Consider the following 16334-nt stretch of genomic DNA (forward strand, 5'->3'; position numbering starts at 1 on the left):
TCATAGTATGCAAAATAAAATAACTTAATATGTAACATTTGTTTAATAACTGAAGAATTCCAACTTCCCTTTCTGATAAGCTGTATCCATCAGACATTTCTTGGCACAATCTCAGCTTTTCATTTCATGAGACAGACAAAACTGAGATACTTCTCCAAAAAAACTCTACACTTCCAACATTCTTATCATTCCCTCTGCCTAGAACTATAGCAGATATGACATATATATGTATATATGCATATATGTACACACACATATATAATATGAATATTGAATATTCAACCAGAAAATATAATACTAAAAAGAATCTTTTACACAAACATATGAACCATAAAGGTATTTATTAGAAGTTAGCTCACACTACTCAAGCCAATTCCAATGGCCTTATGATGAAAAGAGCCAACTGCAACCAGAGAGAAGACTATGGCAACTAAGTATGAAGCACAACATTCTTTTTGTTGTTGTTTGCTTGCATTTTGTTTTTTCTCATTTTTTTCCTTTTTGATCTGATTTTTCTTGTGCAGCATGATATTTGTGAAAATATGTATAGAAGAATTGCACATGTTTAACATATACTGGATTACTTGCTGAATAGGAGAAGGGGTAGGAGGAAGGGAGGGAAAATTATGAAACACAAGGTTTTGCAAGGGTGAATATTGAAAATTATTCATGTATATATTTTGAAAATAAAGAGCATCAATTAAAAAAAGAGCAAGTTAACTCAGTCTTTCACTAAAGGTGTATTAGTTTTAACATATTATTGGGGCTATCTGTGATAATTGCATGTTTCTTCATTTTATAAGTCCAATTTTGAACTAGATATATGACATTGAAAAGCTTTTGCAAAAACAAAATTAATGTATCTGGGCTAAGAAGGGAAGTGGTAGAAAGGGAAAAACATCTTTGTAACACATTTCTCAGGTAAAGATTTGATATCCAAGATATATAGACAATAATTGTGTGTAAGACCAAAAGCCATTTTTCAACAGATAAGTATCAAAGGGCATAAATTTCTTTGAAAAAAATTGCAAACTTTTAATAAGAATGTTCCAAATCACTAATAAATAGAGACATTCAAATCAAAGTAACTCTGAGGTTTTAGCTCATATCTAGCAATTACCAAAGGCAACAGAAGATGGAAAAAGCTACTCATGGAAAGTAGCAGAAAGAGAGGCACACTGGTACATAAGCCAATTATGAATTAGCACAACCATTTTGGAAAGCAATTTGGAACTATAAAAATAAAGGGACTCAAATGTCCATACTCTATCACCTAGAAAGAAAGATAATGAAAGCAAGAAAAACTAATAACATTTTTATAGCACCTGCTGTGTGCTAAGTAATGCACAAATATCTCATCTGGTCCTCAACAACCCTGAGAGCCACATAATCATTTTGCAGATGAGGAAACTAAGAAGCAATTTGCCCAGGGTAACATAGCTAGTGAGTGTTTGAGGCTGACTCCAGGCCCAACACTCAATCTTCTGCATAACCTAGATGTCCCTAAATTCCACTAGGCTTCTCTTCCGAAGAAGTCACTGATAATAAGATAGTCTTCTTAGACAACAAAGTATTTGTGACATTAGCAAAGTAAATGCCCACTAATTAGAGACTGATTTATAAAATTGTAGTAGATAAATATAATGTATATCAGATTTTTTTCCAATGTATTAATAATTCAGGATTATTTTTCCTTTTTTTGTCTTTAAAAAATATTTTTTTACTGGATCATTCTCAGGTGGTGGAGAAGGAAAAGCCAATAAGAAAAATGTATGTAATGTAAAAATAAAAGATATAAAAAAATTTTTTTATTTGGGGGGAAGAGTCTAACCTTAAATATTTGCCTATAACTTCCATAAGTTTAAGGTTCTGTCCTAGAAACACTTCTTTTCTCTCTAATTACTTTACATGGTGATCTCCTCAGCTCCCATGGATTTAATTACCATCACTATAATGATTTTCAAATCTATCTATCTTGCCCAAATTTTGTGCTGATTTTCATATGTCATAAAATGAATGTCCAATATGCATCTTAAAGTCAACAGATCCAAAACTGAACTCATGATAAAACCTCTTCCATCACTACCATCACCACCATTACCTCATACTTTCTACCTTTTGTATTACTGCAGAGGGCAACAACACAGCCCTCCTAGTTCCCTCAGGCTTCCAACTCAGGAGTCATCTGGACTTTCAGGATTTCACTCCCAATCACTAAGCTGTTGTCAACATCTGTCCATGTGCAAATAAGAAGCTCCCTTTCCCCCTTGCCACCACCCTGATTCAGCCCCTTATCACTTCTCCCCTTAGTTATATCAATAGTCTACCTGTTTCAAGTCTCCTCCCACTCCAATCCATCACAGTCAGTCACCAAAGTGATCTTCCAAAAATGCAGTTCCACTCACATCACCATTCCCCTACTCAATAATCTCCAGTGGTTTCTTATTGCTTCCAGGACAAAATAAAATTCTGTTCCCAGCATTCAAAGCTCTTCATTACCCAGACCCCCAGCTGCTCCCATGTTTCTGGTCTTCTAATACTTTATTCCCTGACTCAGTGACACTAACCCTCAGGCCCTGGAATCTTCTCCAGCTGATCCCCGTATCTGGAATGCTCTCTCTCTTCCTTTGCTCCGAGGCCTAACTTAAATCTTACCCTCTACAGGAAGCCTTCTCTTAACCCTTCTTAATTCTCATGTTACTTTTCCTGTTATTTTCTATTTATCATATGCATAGCTTACACTGTACATAATCTGTCTGCATACTGTCTCCCTTATTGGACTGTGATATCCTTGAAAGCAGAGACTCTTTTGCCTTTTAAAGCATTCCCTCAGTGCCTGACACTCAGTAGACACAAAATAACCATTTACTGATGGACTGAATAGATGCCTATAAAAAGGCAAGAATCTTTCGGTAGTAAATGTGGCATTTTGGCGATGATGACCGTAATAATAATAATGATAATAGTAATAACAGATAACATTCACATTTCAAGGTTTGCAAAATGCTTCACACAAAGATTACCTCCTTTGACTCTCATAACAACCCGGGAGGCAGGTACAACAACTATTATTCTCACTTCACAGATGAAGAAATCAAGGGACACAGGTTAAATGAGTCTCCCAGGGTCACACAGTTGGGAAGTGTCTCAGGCCACAATGAGCTCCAGCTCCAGCCCACTAACCTCCAAGCTGCCTCACTGCAAAAATTATATATAAATGCCATTTGAGAAAATAAAAAGACTAACAAGGATGTAAGGGGAACCTTATACCAAACTAGCCCCAGAAAGTTCACACACACACACACACACACACACACACACACACACACACACACAAAATCATTAGTGAAGAGAAGCCCATGGCAGCCTTTGCTCTAGCCAGGCCGCTCACTCGCTGAGCAATCCCACAGTTCCAACCACAGCCACAAGAGTTCTAACAACTCCTTGCAATGTCAGGGCTAATGAAGCCATCTTGCTTAGCCAGCTGACAAAAAGACGCACAAACTGACTCCTGGACGGGTCTTCTTTCCCACCACTGTTTTATATAAGAAAAAAGGACTAAAGCAACAGCATGAAGTTACACTGTAACCACAACTGGAGGAAGACAACCTCCCGAAATCATTCAACCAAAGAGTGAAGTGTCTGCCTCTCCAGGGGAGCACACTATGATTTATGGCTTCCAGACTAAGGTATTTCCAAAAAGTACAGTCCACAAAAGGTCATCACTGTTTCAGTTTTTTAAGTAAAATGGAAAAAAAAAAATCAAAGGTGTATCACTTAAAAACAGAAATTTCAAAGCTAAAAAAATACATTATATCAAAAATTAAATCACAGAAAAATTTTAAAATCAGATACAACTATTCTTACAGTTTTGACCAGAGACCAAATAAGTAAGGTAATACAATAGGTTAAGCTAAATAGATCCTAAACATTAGAAATTACAATATAAATGAACTTGGAACAGTGAAGAAAGTTATATATGTTGAAGTAAAAATGCATTATCTTTAACATAAATATCATCTTCAAAACAAAACTAGTAACAATAGATTTCAGGTTTAAATAAAAATGTAAGGCATATTTCAATGACTAAGAGGCATATAAAAAAATTTTTTTTTAATCATCTGGTAGTAAACCTGGTATTCTGGTGATATAATGACAACAATAACAGCAATAGCAAGCATTTATATAGAACTTTAAGGTAGGCAAAGAGTTTTACAAAGGTCAGCACCCTGAACTCCACTTTCTCTATTTAAATTAATTCGCAATGTGAATCCTAATAAGTTAAGTTCTAGTGCCACATACAAAGTCTTAAGGCAACTGGCAAAACTAAAATGATCAATAAGGAAATAATCTCTAATTCATTTAATAAAATATCTTTTCTTAAGGATGGCATAAAAAAAGCAACTTTTCCCCTTAAAATTTTATTGGATAAAAAAGCTTCCCTATTTTATGTAATAATATATCTCTCTACAATATAAGTGAGATGTCAGTCCTTTTTTTTCCCCATACCTATTTGGAATGAGAGAAGTCAGTATATTTCTGTAAAAACAGAACTTCAAATGATTCATAAATGTTTATTGTCAATTTCTTTTAATTTTTTTGTTTCTATGAACTACATGCATTATATTGAAAAACAGGTATTTTTCCATCTTCTTAAATTCTCTAATAATTACTATTAAACAGTACCTTCACTGATTTTCAATTTCAACAGTGAAAATCAGATCCAAATTCCTCTTAAGTCAAAGCAAAAGTCTTAATAATATATGTTCATTAGGCAAACAGTACACTGTTTACTTTAAAAATATTAACTAAAGAATAAAAATATCTCAATCTGCCATGGTTTGTTTTAACATAATCAAAAAACTTAAATACCTATGAAAAACTAAACACTTAAGTCTTTACCACGTTGATGATGTTTATACTTGTCATAATCAGGATGAAGAAAATCGATGGCATCTTCGTCATTTATAGTCTTTCCTAAAGAAAATAGGCTAAGGCGTCTCATCTTCAGTAATAGTGGAGGGTTTTCCTGAAAATTATCACCAATATCCAAAGCCACATCTCCAGGAAGAGCAGTAGAAACACTCTTTTTTAAAAAATCCATCTTGGGATTCTTCTACATAATTAATATCAGTTGTTAATAGTTTTCAGAATTGAAAACCAGATACTGGCACAAGCTTCCCTACTGACAAATTAATGTCAACTGTTTATGTTAAGGGAGCAAAGAAAGTCATGTGAACTTAGGCAGCAGTAAGTAGGAGATCGAGAGGCAGCTGTCTTGAAGCTGATTTTTGAAGACATTTACTGCACAAAACTGATAACAAAATCAGCAGAAAAAAGACCCAAAGTTAAATACACACACACACACACACACACACACACACACACAGTATTAACAAGAATACAAAGACAAAAATATAAACATTTTAGAATTATAAACTTAATCACTGAGAAATGAGATTTTTGTGAAATGCTTAATAAATGAAAGTTTACTTTGATCTAGGTTGAGTAATCAATCCTACAGTAGGAATGACTAACAGTAACTTAGTTAAAAGATAATACTTATCATTTAGAAAATTCACGGAGACCTCAGAAGCACTCCTACATTACACATATAAGGATAATCGAAAGTTTTACCTTGTTCAGCATGCTATATTACAGAACATGCAAAACCACTTAATGTGTTAACTGCTAATTATTAATGGTCATAGTGAAAACCTCAGCAAGGATGACTTAAAATGGAAATAAGTAAACAAGGATATGAAAATTAGGAGCAAAGTTATAGCTTTAAAATTTTTAAATGTCCAAATATAAACTTTGCAAACACAGAAGATTAAATTTAAAGAAACTGAGCATTGTATGAAATACTATATAATGTAAAAATAAAAGAAACATTTCTCTAAAATAATCTTGTAAATTGCTATGATTATTCAGGCACTGAAATTAAAATTTAAAATTGATTAATTTCTCTTCCATTCCTGTCTGCCTGCCCTCTGGTGGTAGTGTTAATGAACAAAAAAGAAACAGAAATAAAGAATATAAGAAATATAAATGGGATTTTACTATTTTATCAAGAAGTTAAGTGTTTTTAACATCTTGAAAATTTTTAAATTGATATCCAATATCTGATTTTTATTAATGAAATATGAATTATGCATATGATGTAAAAAGAATGACAAAAAGTATAAAATGCTGAAAATATTATAAAAGAATAAAATACTTGTAAGTTGATGGAAGAATAAAGTTAATGTTAATTAAGATAACTAGGGTTTCCCCACCAACACAAAAAACCATTACGAAAAAAAAGGGTTATTTAAAATCAATTTTCTGACTTACAACTCTATTGATTCCATTCATTAAACAAATACTTTTTAAGCTTCTATTACATGCAAAATACATATAAGGGTAGATTTGGCAAGCACATAGAAAAAAAATATCACTAAGGTCTTAAATAGATATGGCCTCAATCAAGGCATACTAATAAGGAACCATTCAACCAATGCTGATTAAAATTCTCTTTTCTATTGTTCTATGATTTCAGATTTTTGTTTTTCCCAAATACACCGAAAACTATTTGAAGGTAAGGCCCATATCTTACTTTTCCTGGATCACCACGTTACCCAAGTCAGTGTGGGACACAGAATAATAAATATTGTTTTCATTATTAACACAGGGAGTAAATACCCATCACGTGTAAGATGCTGTGCTTGTCTGTTACATGCTTCCTTTCTTTCCTACAAGTACTTAGACCTAGAAACAAAAGACAAGTGCTAAGGGAGATCCACAGTCATTTAGTCCAAATTTATTTTACTACAGGTGAGGAGAGGGTAAGTAATAGTATCAAAGGCTGCAGTGAGATCTAGGAAAGTGAGGCTATAAAAAAGGCTAGTTTTGTATTTTCCAGAATTATTCCTTAACAATTTAGATTGGTTTTTTCACTGTGCTAATTATTTTTTTTCTTTTTGAAGCCTTTGTAAATTTTTTCTCTTCCAAAGAACCTATAATGATTTAGATAATTCCTTAGGTGAGCAGCTGAATGACACAGTATGTAGTGTACCAGGCCTGGGGTCAAGAAGATCAGAGTTCAAATCTATCCTCAGACACATATTAGCTGTGTGACCCCTGGACAAGCTACTTAACTTTGTTTGCCTTAATTCCATTATCTGTAAAAGGAGCTGGAGAAGTAAACTGCATATCTCTGACAAGAAATGTAATGGGCTGAGGCTCGAGTTGATGCGCTAAGGACTCAAGCTCGTGAGGCTAAATAGTAATTGGACCATACTCTATTAATATATAAGCTTGGAGAAAGAATGGCCCCTGCCTGAAGATAGTGAATTATCTCAATTAATTGTTCACAGTCAGTTACAGATCTATCTCCTTGTTCTCTCTTTCCCTCCCTTTCCACTCCCCTGCCTCCACCCACCAAAATCATCATTTCCTCTACAACACATCAGGACTTGCACAAAGAGTGGGTGGGGGCCATTCTTTCTCCAAGCTTATATATTAATAGAGTATGGTCCAATTACTATTTTGCCTTACATGCTTGGGACCTCAGTGTATCAACTCGAGCCTCAGCCCATTACAAAGAAAAGCCCAAATGGGGACATGGAAGCATCAATGGGAAGCATTCCCACTGAAATGACTAAAGGACAAATTCCTATTTGGGGATGAAAAGGTCATGGAAATCTGAGTTGAATGCATCTAGTTATTTGAATAATATCTGTCCTTTCCACATATTTTGCTTTCCCCATTTTAGCTCTTTCCTAGTCTTCTTACTAGTTCATAGCTACCTTCCCCCAACCCCACCCTGGCTTTTTTTAAGTGGAGGGAAGCATTAAGAAGGAAATACAATAAATGGTGGAAAAAAATAATTTTAGTGTGCATGTTTATACTTGTTCAATATCTTTATATCTCATGGGAAAACAATCCCCTTTATTTTTCTTAGTATTATATTTTTTCTACCAGAGAACTGTTTGCTTGCATGATCTCATAGCCATAAAAGTTAAAATGTGCTAGTATTAAAATACAAAAATATAAAAAGAGATAGTGAGGGTCATATTATTCCTCTTTAATTCAGAACTTAAATGGTACCTTCCACTCATTCTCTTGGCTATAGAATTAGCTGCTATAGAAGTGAGCAACCAAGTAATACCAAAACATAGCAAGAAAAATTGATCTGGCCGTCTCTACCACTAACAAGACTTGGATTTCCAGAATGAGTCAATGGGTTGAGGGGAGGGGGATGAATAGGGGGGCGGGGAGGCTAGTACACAAACACCTTTTCCTAAGGACTTCTGGGTCACATGTCTAACAAGATGGTTTATTTTCCTCCAAACCTCACAATCTTTCAAACCCTTCTAACACAGGGATGCACAGAAGATGAAAGTAATTTCAGCTGTCTCTAGGACACCAAAAATCCAAACAAGGTAAAAAAAAAAAAAATCCATGAAATACCTTAACTGGCTCACTCAGCAGGAGCCACAGCAGCATGGCTTATAATAGAACTTACACCAACCTCCACCAACCTCCTGAGGCCCCCTGTGCCACTAAGATTCAAAAAGCAGAAAACTTTTTTTTGAAGCAGAAGCAATGAACGACAACTCTGAGATACCACTACACACCTGTCAGATTGGCTAAGATGACAGGAAAAAATAACGATGAATGTTGGAGGGGATGCGGGAAAACTGGGACATTGATGCATGGTTGGTGGAGTTGTGAATGAATCCAACCATTCTGGAAAGCAATCTGGAATTATGCCCAAAAAGTTATCAAACTGTGCATACCCTTTGATCCAGCAGTGTTTCTATTGGGCTTATATCCCAAAGAAATACTAAAGAAAGGAAAGGGACCTGTATGTGCCAAAATGTGGCAGCCCTGTTTGTAGTGGCTAGAAGCTGGAAAATGAATGGATGCCCATCAATTGGAGAATGGCTGGGTAAATTGTGGTATATGAATGTTATGGAATATTATTGTTCTGTAAGAAATGACCAGCAGAATGAATACAGAGAGGACTGGCTAGACTTATATGAACTGATGCTAAGTGAAATGAGCAGAACCAGGAGATCATTATATACCTCAACAACGATACTGTATGAGGATGTATTCTGATGGAAGTGGATTTCTTTGACAAAGAGACCTAACTCCGTTTCAATTGATAAATGATGTACAGAAGCAGCTACACCCAAAGAAACAACGCTGGGAAATGAATGTAAACTATTTGCATTTTTGTTTTGTTTTACCTTCTGAATCCAATTCTCCCTGTGCAACAAGAGAACTGTTCAGTTCTGCACACATATATTGTATCTAGGATATACTGCAACACATTTAACATATATATAGGACTGCTTGCCATCTGGGGGAGGGGGTGGAGAGAGGGAGGGGAAAAATCGGAACAGAAGCGAGTGCAAGGGATAATGGTGTAAAAAAATTACCCTGGCATGGGTTCTGTTAATAAAAAGTTATTATAAATTAAAAAAAAAAAAGCAATGAACAGCAATGCTCTGTGCCACAACACAAGTCAGTACATTCAATCCCTTGCCCATGATGATTCCAAAATGCTAGGGAGTTCAATCAATCATGTACAAAACAGTTCCAAAGGATACATGATGACAAATACAAATACAAATCTGAATGCAGATTAAAAACATACTACTTTTGACTTTCTTTACATTTCTTGCTTTTTATTAATTATTATTTATATTTATTGAGCTGTTGTTTTTATTCATCTTTTATACAACATGGTTAAATAGAAATATTTTTGCAAGACCTCACAAGACTAACTGATTTAATACTGTTTACCTTCTCAGTGGGTGGAAGAAAGGTGGGAGATAGGGAAAGAATTTGGAATTCTAATTTTTTAAAATGTATGTTAAAAATAAATAAAAATATTTTATCGGAAAAAAAAAAGGCAACTATAGAATATCACTGAACTTGATCTCCGAAGTTGAGCAAATAAATCTCAGACTCAGTTCCCCACTCTGGAAAATAGAGAAAATTACATTTATACTACTTCAAAGATTTATTGTGAGGACACTTTGTAAAGTGTCATATAAATATTAATCAAATATTATCATTATAATTATTATTCTTTTCTAAAAATACAAAAACTGTATACAATCTAAATTCCTTTGAAAACAAGGGCTTTTTTTTTTTTTTGTTTGTTTGTTGCCTTTCTTTGTTATCTATCTCAAATATGTGGCCAATGACTGGCACAAAATAAGTACTTAAAAAATGCTTCTTTAATACTTGGTAGATCCAATTCAAAAAAATAACCAAAACAAGTAACTGAAATATCTTTTTTAAAGTTTTTTTAAATTCCATAATCCATATGTGGTATTTTTAAAGTTTCTGTAATAGGCTTACCGTTTCACTCAACAAAATGACCTCTTGATGATAACTTGGTTCATCTACCTTGATTGTGTCAATCTTGGGCAGATTAGTTGAGTTAACAACAATCCAAGACTCAAATAAATGGCTTTATTTCTAAAATATAAAAAAAAAAAAGGATACCACTTATAAATAGCATAAAAACAACATATTCAGTGACAACAATAATGTACTTCTAAAAAACAACAACAGCTGAACAGTTAAATAACAGAATGACAAAGCATGGCCTCAAAAGAGATAATCCTCCTTTCTTGGGGGAAGGGAAGAAAAAAAAGGGAAGAAGTTGGGATACTATGGGTATGAAATACTGCTTGCTTTCAGAGCCTAGAGATGCTACATAATTTTACTGAATAATGTTTTCTTTCTTTTTTATTACAAAGGATGACTCTCTTGGCAAGGAATAAAGAAGGAATATATTTGGAAATGAAGGGAATTTTAAAACAAATAATATCAAAAAAAAATCAGAAAAAGAATCATAATCTTATAATCTAGAGATTCAAACTATATTCCAATGAAATCAAAGAAACAGAGCTCAGATAAAAAGATCACAAAATATTCAGAGCAACACTTCTCAGCAGCAAAACAACTATAAAGTAAATATCCATGGATTGGAGAATGGTTAAATCAGTTCATTGTGATACATGAATGTAATAGCATATTACTCTAAGAAATAATCAAAATTAATTCAGATAAGCATGGGAAAATTTAAGCGAATGCCAGCCAAATAAAATAGGGAGAACTAGGAAAATGAAATTCACAGTAACTATTATAATGTAAGCCAAAGAACAAGACAAAGGAAATTAAATGCTAAGCAATTTTAAAGACCTAAACGTAGTTTGGAAATGAGGTAATAAAGTACACTTTCATTTATGCTTTGAAGAGGTGAGAGAGAATGGGTGTATAATGAGATATATTGTCAGATTCAGTTGATTCACTTTTTTATTCTTTTATAACAAGAGGATTACTAGATATAAAAGATAAATTCATAAGAAGCTATTAAGGGAATTAAATATGAGGGGAAAAAGAGAAATCAACAAGCCCCAAAAATAACTTTAAAAAAATAAGTCTAATAACAAAACCAAAAGGATATAATAGAAAAGGCACAATTTAAATAACTACAAAAAAAAAAATACTGAAACACCTGAATAAATTTTCTAAAACATGAATATACTTATAAAATATTCTTCAAAGAAAAGGAAAACTTTTATTAGACAGATATTCATTTCAGTAAGGCTATGCCAAGATTTTAAAAATTAATGGAACTTAAAATTACCTTACAAATTTTGGTATTACAACAATCAAACTACAGATGAGAGAGAGGTTAAAGAAGATAAAAGAGAAGGAAGCAGAACATTTCAAGATAGCAAATTGTAGTATAAGATGATAACTGAAAAAATTCTTTGATGCTACCAAAAAAAAGGTATATGACAAATGTTGGGGAGGTAAACCAGGTACATTAAAACTGTAACTGTGAACTGGCCCAATCATTCTAGAAAACAATTTGGAACTGTATACAAAATGACCAATTTGTGCATAATCTTCGACCCAATGATACCACTACCAGGCCTATAATCAAAGAAAACAAAGAAGATAGATAGATACAGAGAGAGAGAGAGAAAGAGAGAGAGAGAGAGATGGATGGGTGTCAGGTCTTTTCATAATGATAGTAAAATTAAAGAAGTGCCCATCAACTTGGTGAAAGACTGAACAAAATTATGGCATATGAATGTGATGGGATAATATTGTGCCATAAAAATAAAATGGGATTTTTCAAAGAAAACCTAGTAAAACTATGAACTGATGATTGAAATAAGAAGCAATTGCAATTAATTGTAAGAAACAATTGCAAAAGATCTGCAAACTCTGCTTACTACAATGACCAATCATGAGTAGAAAAGAACCTATATATATGAAGAATGTGTCCTACAGAATGGTGACAGATGCCTGTTTGCCAAGGCCAGGACAACTACACAAGACACCTGAAATTAGTTGGTTCTACAATATTTCCCTAAGGACTATCAGTGTCACAGCAAGTAATGGTCTTGATTGGGGATGCAAAGACAAATTAGAGGCCAGAAGAGTTCAAAATCCACAGGGAAACAACAGGATATCAAGACTAAATCAAGGAGATAAAGGAAAGGCTGGTGCCTAATCAATACCAGCCTATCCATCCAGGCCAGTAGCCACAACAACACTCAGACTACAGAAGTCACATACAAACAGGAGCTCCCTAAACCTTCCAAAAAAAGGGCAGAAAATTACCTGAGCATAAAATCCCAATCCATAAGATTTAATTGAAAATATGACTAAAAAGGAGATAACTGAACACAATGAAAAAATCCTATAGGTTAAGAAAAATCAGAGATAAACCCAGAAGACAGTCGTTCAACAATAAGCATTAGCAGAGCCTTAGGGAGGCTTGGACACAAGAATTTCTGAAACTCTGAAAGAAATAAAGAGTTAAAACATGAAATTCAACCTCTTGAAAAAAAAAACTGGAATAAATGGCTTAAAAACAAAGTGGGGGGGAAATCATCTCTGTACAAATGAATTTATGTTTCTCTCTGTGTGTGCATATACATACACTCACATACACACACACACAAACCCATATAAATAGATTATATATATTTATTCTAGGAATACATTATCAATGTATTTCTCCTTCTAATACTATTCCACAGCTCAGGTCTGAATCCTAGTAATATCCTGATTATTGGTACAGAAAACAAAATTATATATTGCTAGTACCAATATATTTCACTACAAATATTCTAAGTTTTTAACAAATTAAAAACAGAATGTTTCACAGAAAACTTCAAAATTATATTGGAAATTAATTTTTATCATATTTGTTCCAACTAATAAAACTGAAATTATTATCAATTCAGAGCAGCTTGATGGCTCAGTGGATAGAGCACTGGCACTGGATTCAATTCCAGCCTCTGACACTTAATATTCACTAGCTGTATGATCCTGGGCAAGTCACTTAAACCCAATTGCCTTTTAACAAACAAGCAAAATTCAAAGACTGCCCTCCACTGGGAAAAATATAAAAGTTTTTCATCACTTAACTTTATTCCCCATAAGCTATTAAAAAGTACAAAACTGGATCACAGTACTCTCAAAAAAGGAAGTGTCCAACTCCCTTTTAAATTACCATTTCTGAAATATTCAGATTTTCATGGACCTATAGACTCTCTAAAATATTGTACTTCTTAGAAGACCATGTGAACAGTGTCAATATGGTTCCAAAGAAAATGTTATTTAAAAATGAAAAACTTCAAGTTGCAAACTTTTCATTTCTACAGTCTTCTTTTGATTTTTAGAATCTTCCCAGATGTTGTGACTCAGTCTAAAATATTTTTCTAAGATAAGAAAAAAAGGTTTCCAACATGTTTTCTGTCAGTATCTTCGAAGATCTCTTAATTCTTTCCATCCAACCCCTACGATGCTAATTATTTCTTTATTACATTAATAATTATTAATGTGGAAATCTCCAATATTACATTCTGAAAATCCTTATTAGCTCCTCAGGAAATCTGATACCACTACAATCACAAATAACTTACTGAGGGTTATGTAAATAGGATACAGAGAAGGTAAAGAGGCCAAAATCTATCCAGGTTTGATGCTAACTATGTATGACCTACTGGAGGATGAGGTCAAGTTCCACCCACCTGATTTAGGACTACAACAATAGCTACCAGACCACATAAGGACTTAGAGCCCACCAAGTCTTGGCTAGTCAATACAAGAATAATGAAGATAAGACTGTCTCTGACAAAGCTTCAGTAGAAAAACTAAGGCTGGAGGAAGGGGTAAATCAAAGAAAACTGTCAACACAATAAGGAAATAATATAAATTAAGAGATGCCAAGAAGTAAATTTAGAGGAAAAGAATAACTCCACAAGTATAAGCAGAGTATCAGGAAAAAAGAATGGATTAGCCACAAGGATTTGAATAGGGTTGGAAGAAATGACTGAAGAGTAGAATGAAATTTGAAAATCTTAAGGAAAAAATACTGGGAGAATAGTTCAGAAGGTGGAAAATCTTATCAAAATAGTAGACTCCTTAAAATATAAATCCATAGTGTCATGAGAAAAATCAAAAGACTAAAAAATTAGAATACTACATAAGCTGATTTATAAAAAAATAAAAAATGCTCTAAATCTCTATTGATTAGAGAAACACAAATTAATACAATTCTGAGGTATTACGTCCCACCTATCAGAATGGCCAACATGACAGAAAAGGAAAATAACAAATGTCAAGAGGATGTTGAAATGATCCAACTATTCTGGAGAGGAATTTGGTACTATGTTCAAAGGGCTATAAAACCATGCATACCTTGTGACCTAACAACATCACTATTATGTCTGTATCTCAAAGAGAATAAAGGGGGGGAAAGGACCTATACATACAAAAACATGTATAATATCTCTTTTTTTGTGGTAACAAAGAATTGGAAATTGAAGGGATATCCATCAATTAGGAAATGGCTAAACAAGTTGTGGTGTTTGACATTGATGGAAAATTATTATGCTATAAGAAATGATGAGCAGGATGACATCAGAAAAACCTGGAAAGACTTACATGAATTAAAAGCAAATGGAAGTGAGCCAAAGTAGGAGAAGAATGTATTAATAAAGCAAAATTGCAGGATGATCAACTATAAATGACATAGCTATTCTGAGCAATACATAATTCTGAAAAACTTATGATGAAAAATGCTATCCACTTCCAGAGAAAGAAATGATATCTGAATGTAGATCAAAGTACATTTCTTTCGTTTTATTTTCTTTGTTTGGTTGGCGGGGGTAGGGAGGCTAGGGTGGTGAAGAGGGAATGGATGTCTGTTTTCTTTTGTAACATGGCTAATATAGAAATATTTTACATGATTTTACATGTAAAATCTACAATTACTTGCTTTTTCAGAAAGGAAGAGGACAGTGGGAAGGAGAGAATTTGGAATTCAAAATTTCAAAACATGAATGTTAACTTTTTTACATGCAACTAAAAAAATATAAAGAAAAAATTTTTTTAAAAATATATAAGCTAACTACCATCAAAAAAATGAAGTGGAAACCAGGCAAAGAAGAAATAATTTAAGAATCATTAGACTTCTTGAAAAGGCTGAACAAAAACTTAGACCACATTTCAATAAAGTATTAAAGAAAATTGTCTAGATCTATTAGAAACACAAGATGAAGGGAAAATAAAATCTGCCAGTTACTTCCTAAAAGGAATTCCAAATTTAAAACTTTCCCAAAAAGATCATAGCCAAAAACTAACCTTTCATTTCAAAGAAAAATATCAGAGATGGCCAGAATTCAAACAACAAAGAACCAATGTTAGGATCACACAAGAAGACTATGCAACTGTTGCTATGCTCACTTGTTTTTTAGTTGTGTCCAACTCTTCAAGACTCCATTTAGGATTTTCTTAAGCAATTACACTAAAATGTTTTGCCATCTCCTTCTCCAGTTCATTTTACAGATGAAAACCTGAGGCAAACAGTGTTAAATGACTTGCCCAGAGTCAGATGCTAATATGTGTCTAAGACTGGATTTGAATTTAGGAAGATGTCTTCCTGACTCCAGGCCTGGTGCTCTATCCATTGGGCCACCCAGCTGACCCTATTTTGTCACTCCTGTCAAGATGCCAAACACTGAAGTAGCACATTCCAAAAGGCAAAAGATAAAAGTTTAAAATAACAAGCAGCTTGACTTTCCTTTCCTGAAATAAAGTATTTTAAAGCATTTCTGATGAAAATTACACAACTGAATAAAAATTGTGAAATGCAAACACTAAACTCAAGAAAAACCTAGAAAAATAATTATATATTAGCAATGGAAGAAGCTAAATAATAATAAGTAATTGCAATGTAACAGGGAAAGGAAAAGACAAAGTCCTTTGGATCTTTAATGTCTTCAGGGCTGAGAGAT

At 33.5% G+C, this 16334-nt stretch overlaps 1 protein-coding gene across 1 annotated transcript in view; it reads right to left on the reverse strand.

The window, feature by feature from the left end:
• FRYL (FRY like transcription coactivator) overlaps positions 1-5146 on the reverse strand; it is a 195019-nt gene extending 189873 nt beyond the window's left edge. The window contains exon 1 of the mRNA XM_051965725.1: positions 4903-5146. Within this exon, the coding sequence (XP_051821685.1) occupies positions 4903-5104 (202 nt within the window). The 5' untranslated portion in view covers positions 5105-5146. The remainder of the gene's footprint in view (positions 1-4902) is intronic.
• Between the last annotated feature and the right edge of the window lie 11188 nt (positions 5147-16334).

The sequence above is a fragment of the Antechinus flavipes genome, chromosome 6 (genome assembly GCF_016432865.1).
Source record: "Antechinus flavipes isolate AdamAnt ecotype Samford, QLD, Australia chromosome 6, AdamAnt_v2, whole genome shotgun sequence".
In the NCBI taxonomy this organism is placed as follows: Eukaryota; Metazoa; Chordata; class Mammalia; order Dasyuromorphia; family Dasyuridae; genus Antechinus; species Antechinus flavipes.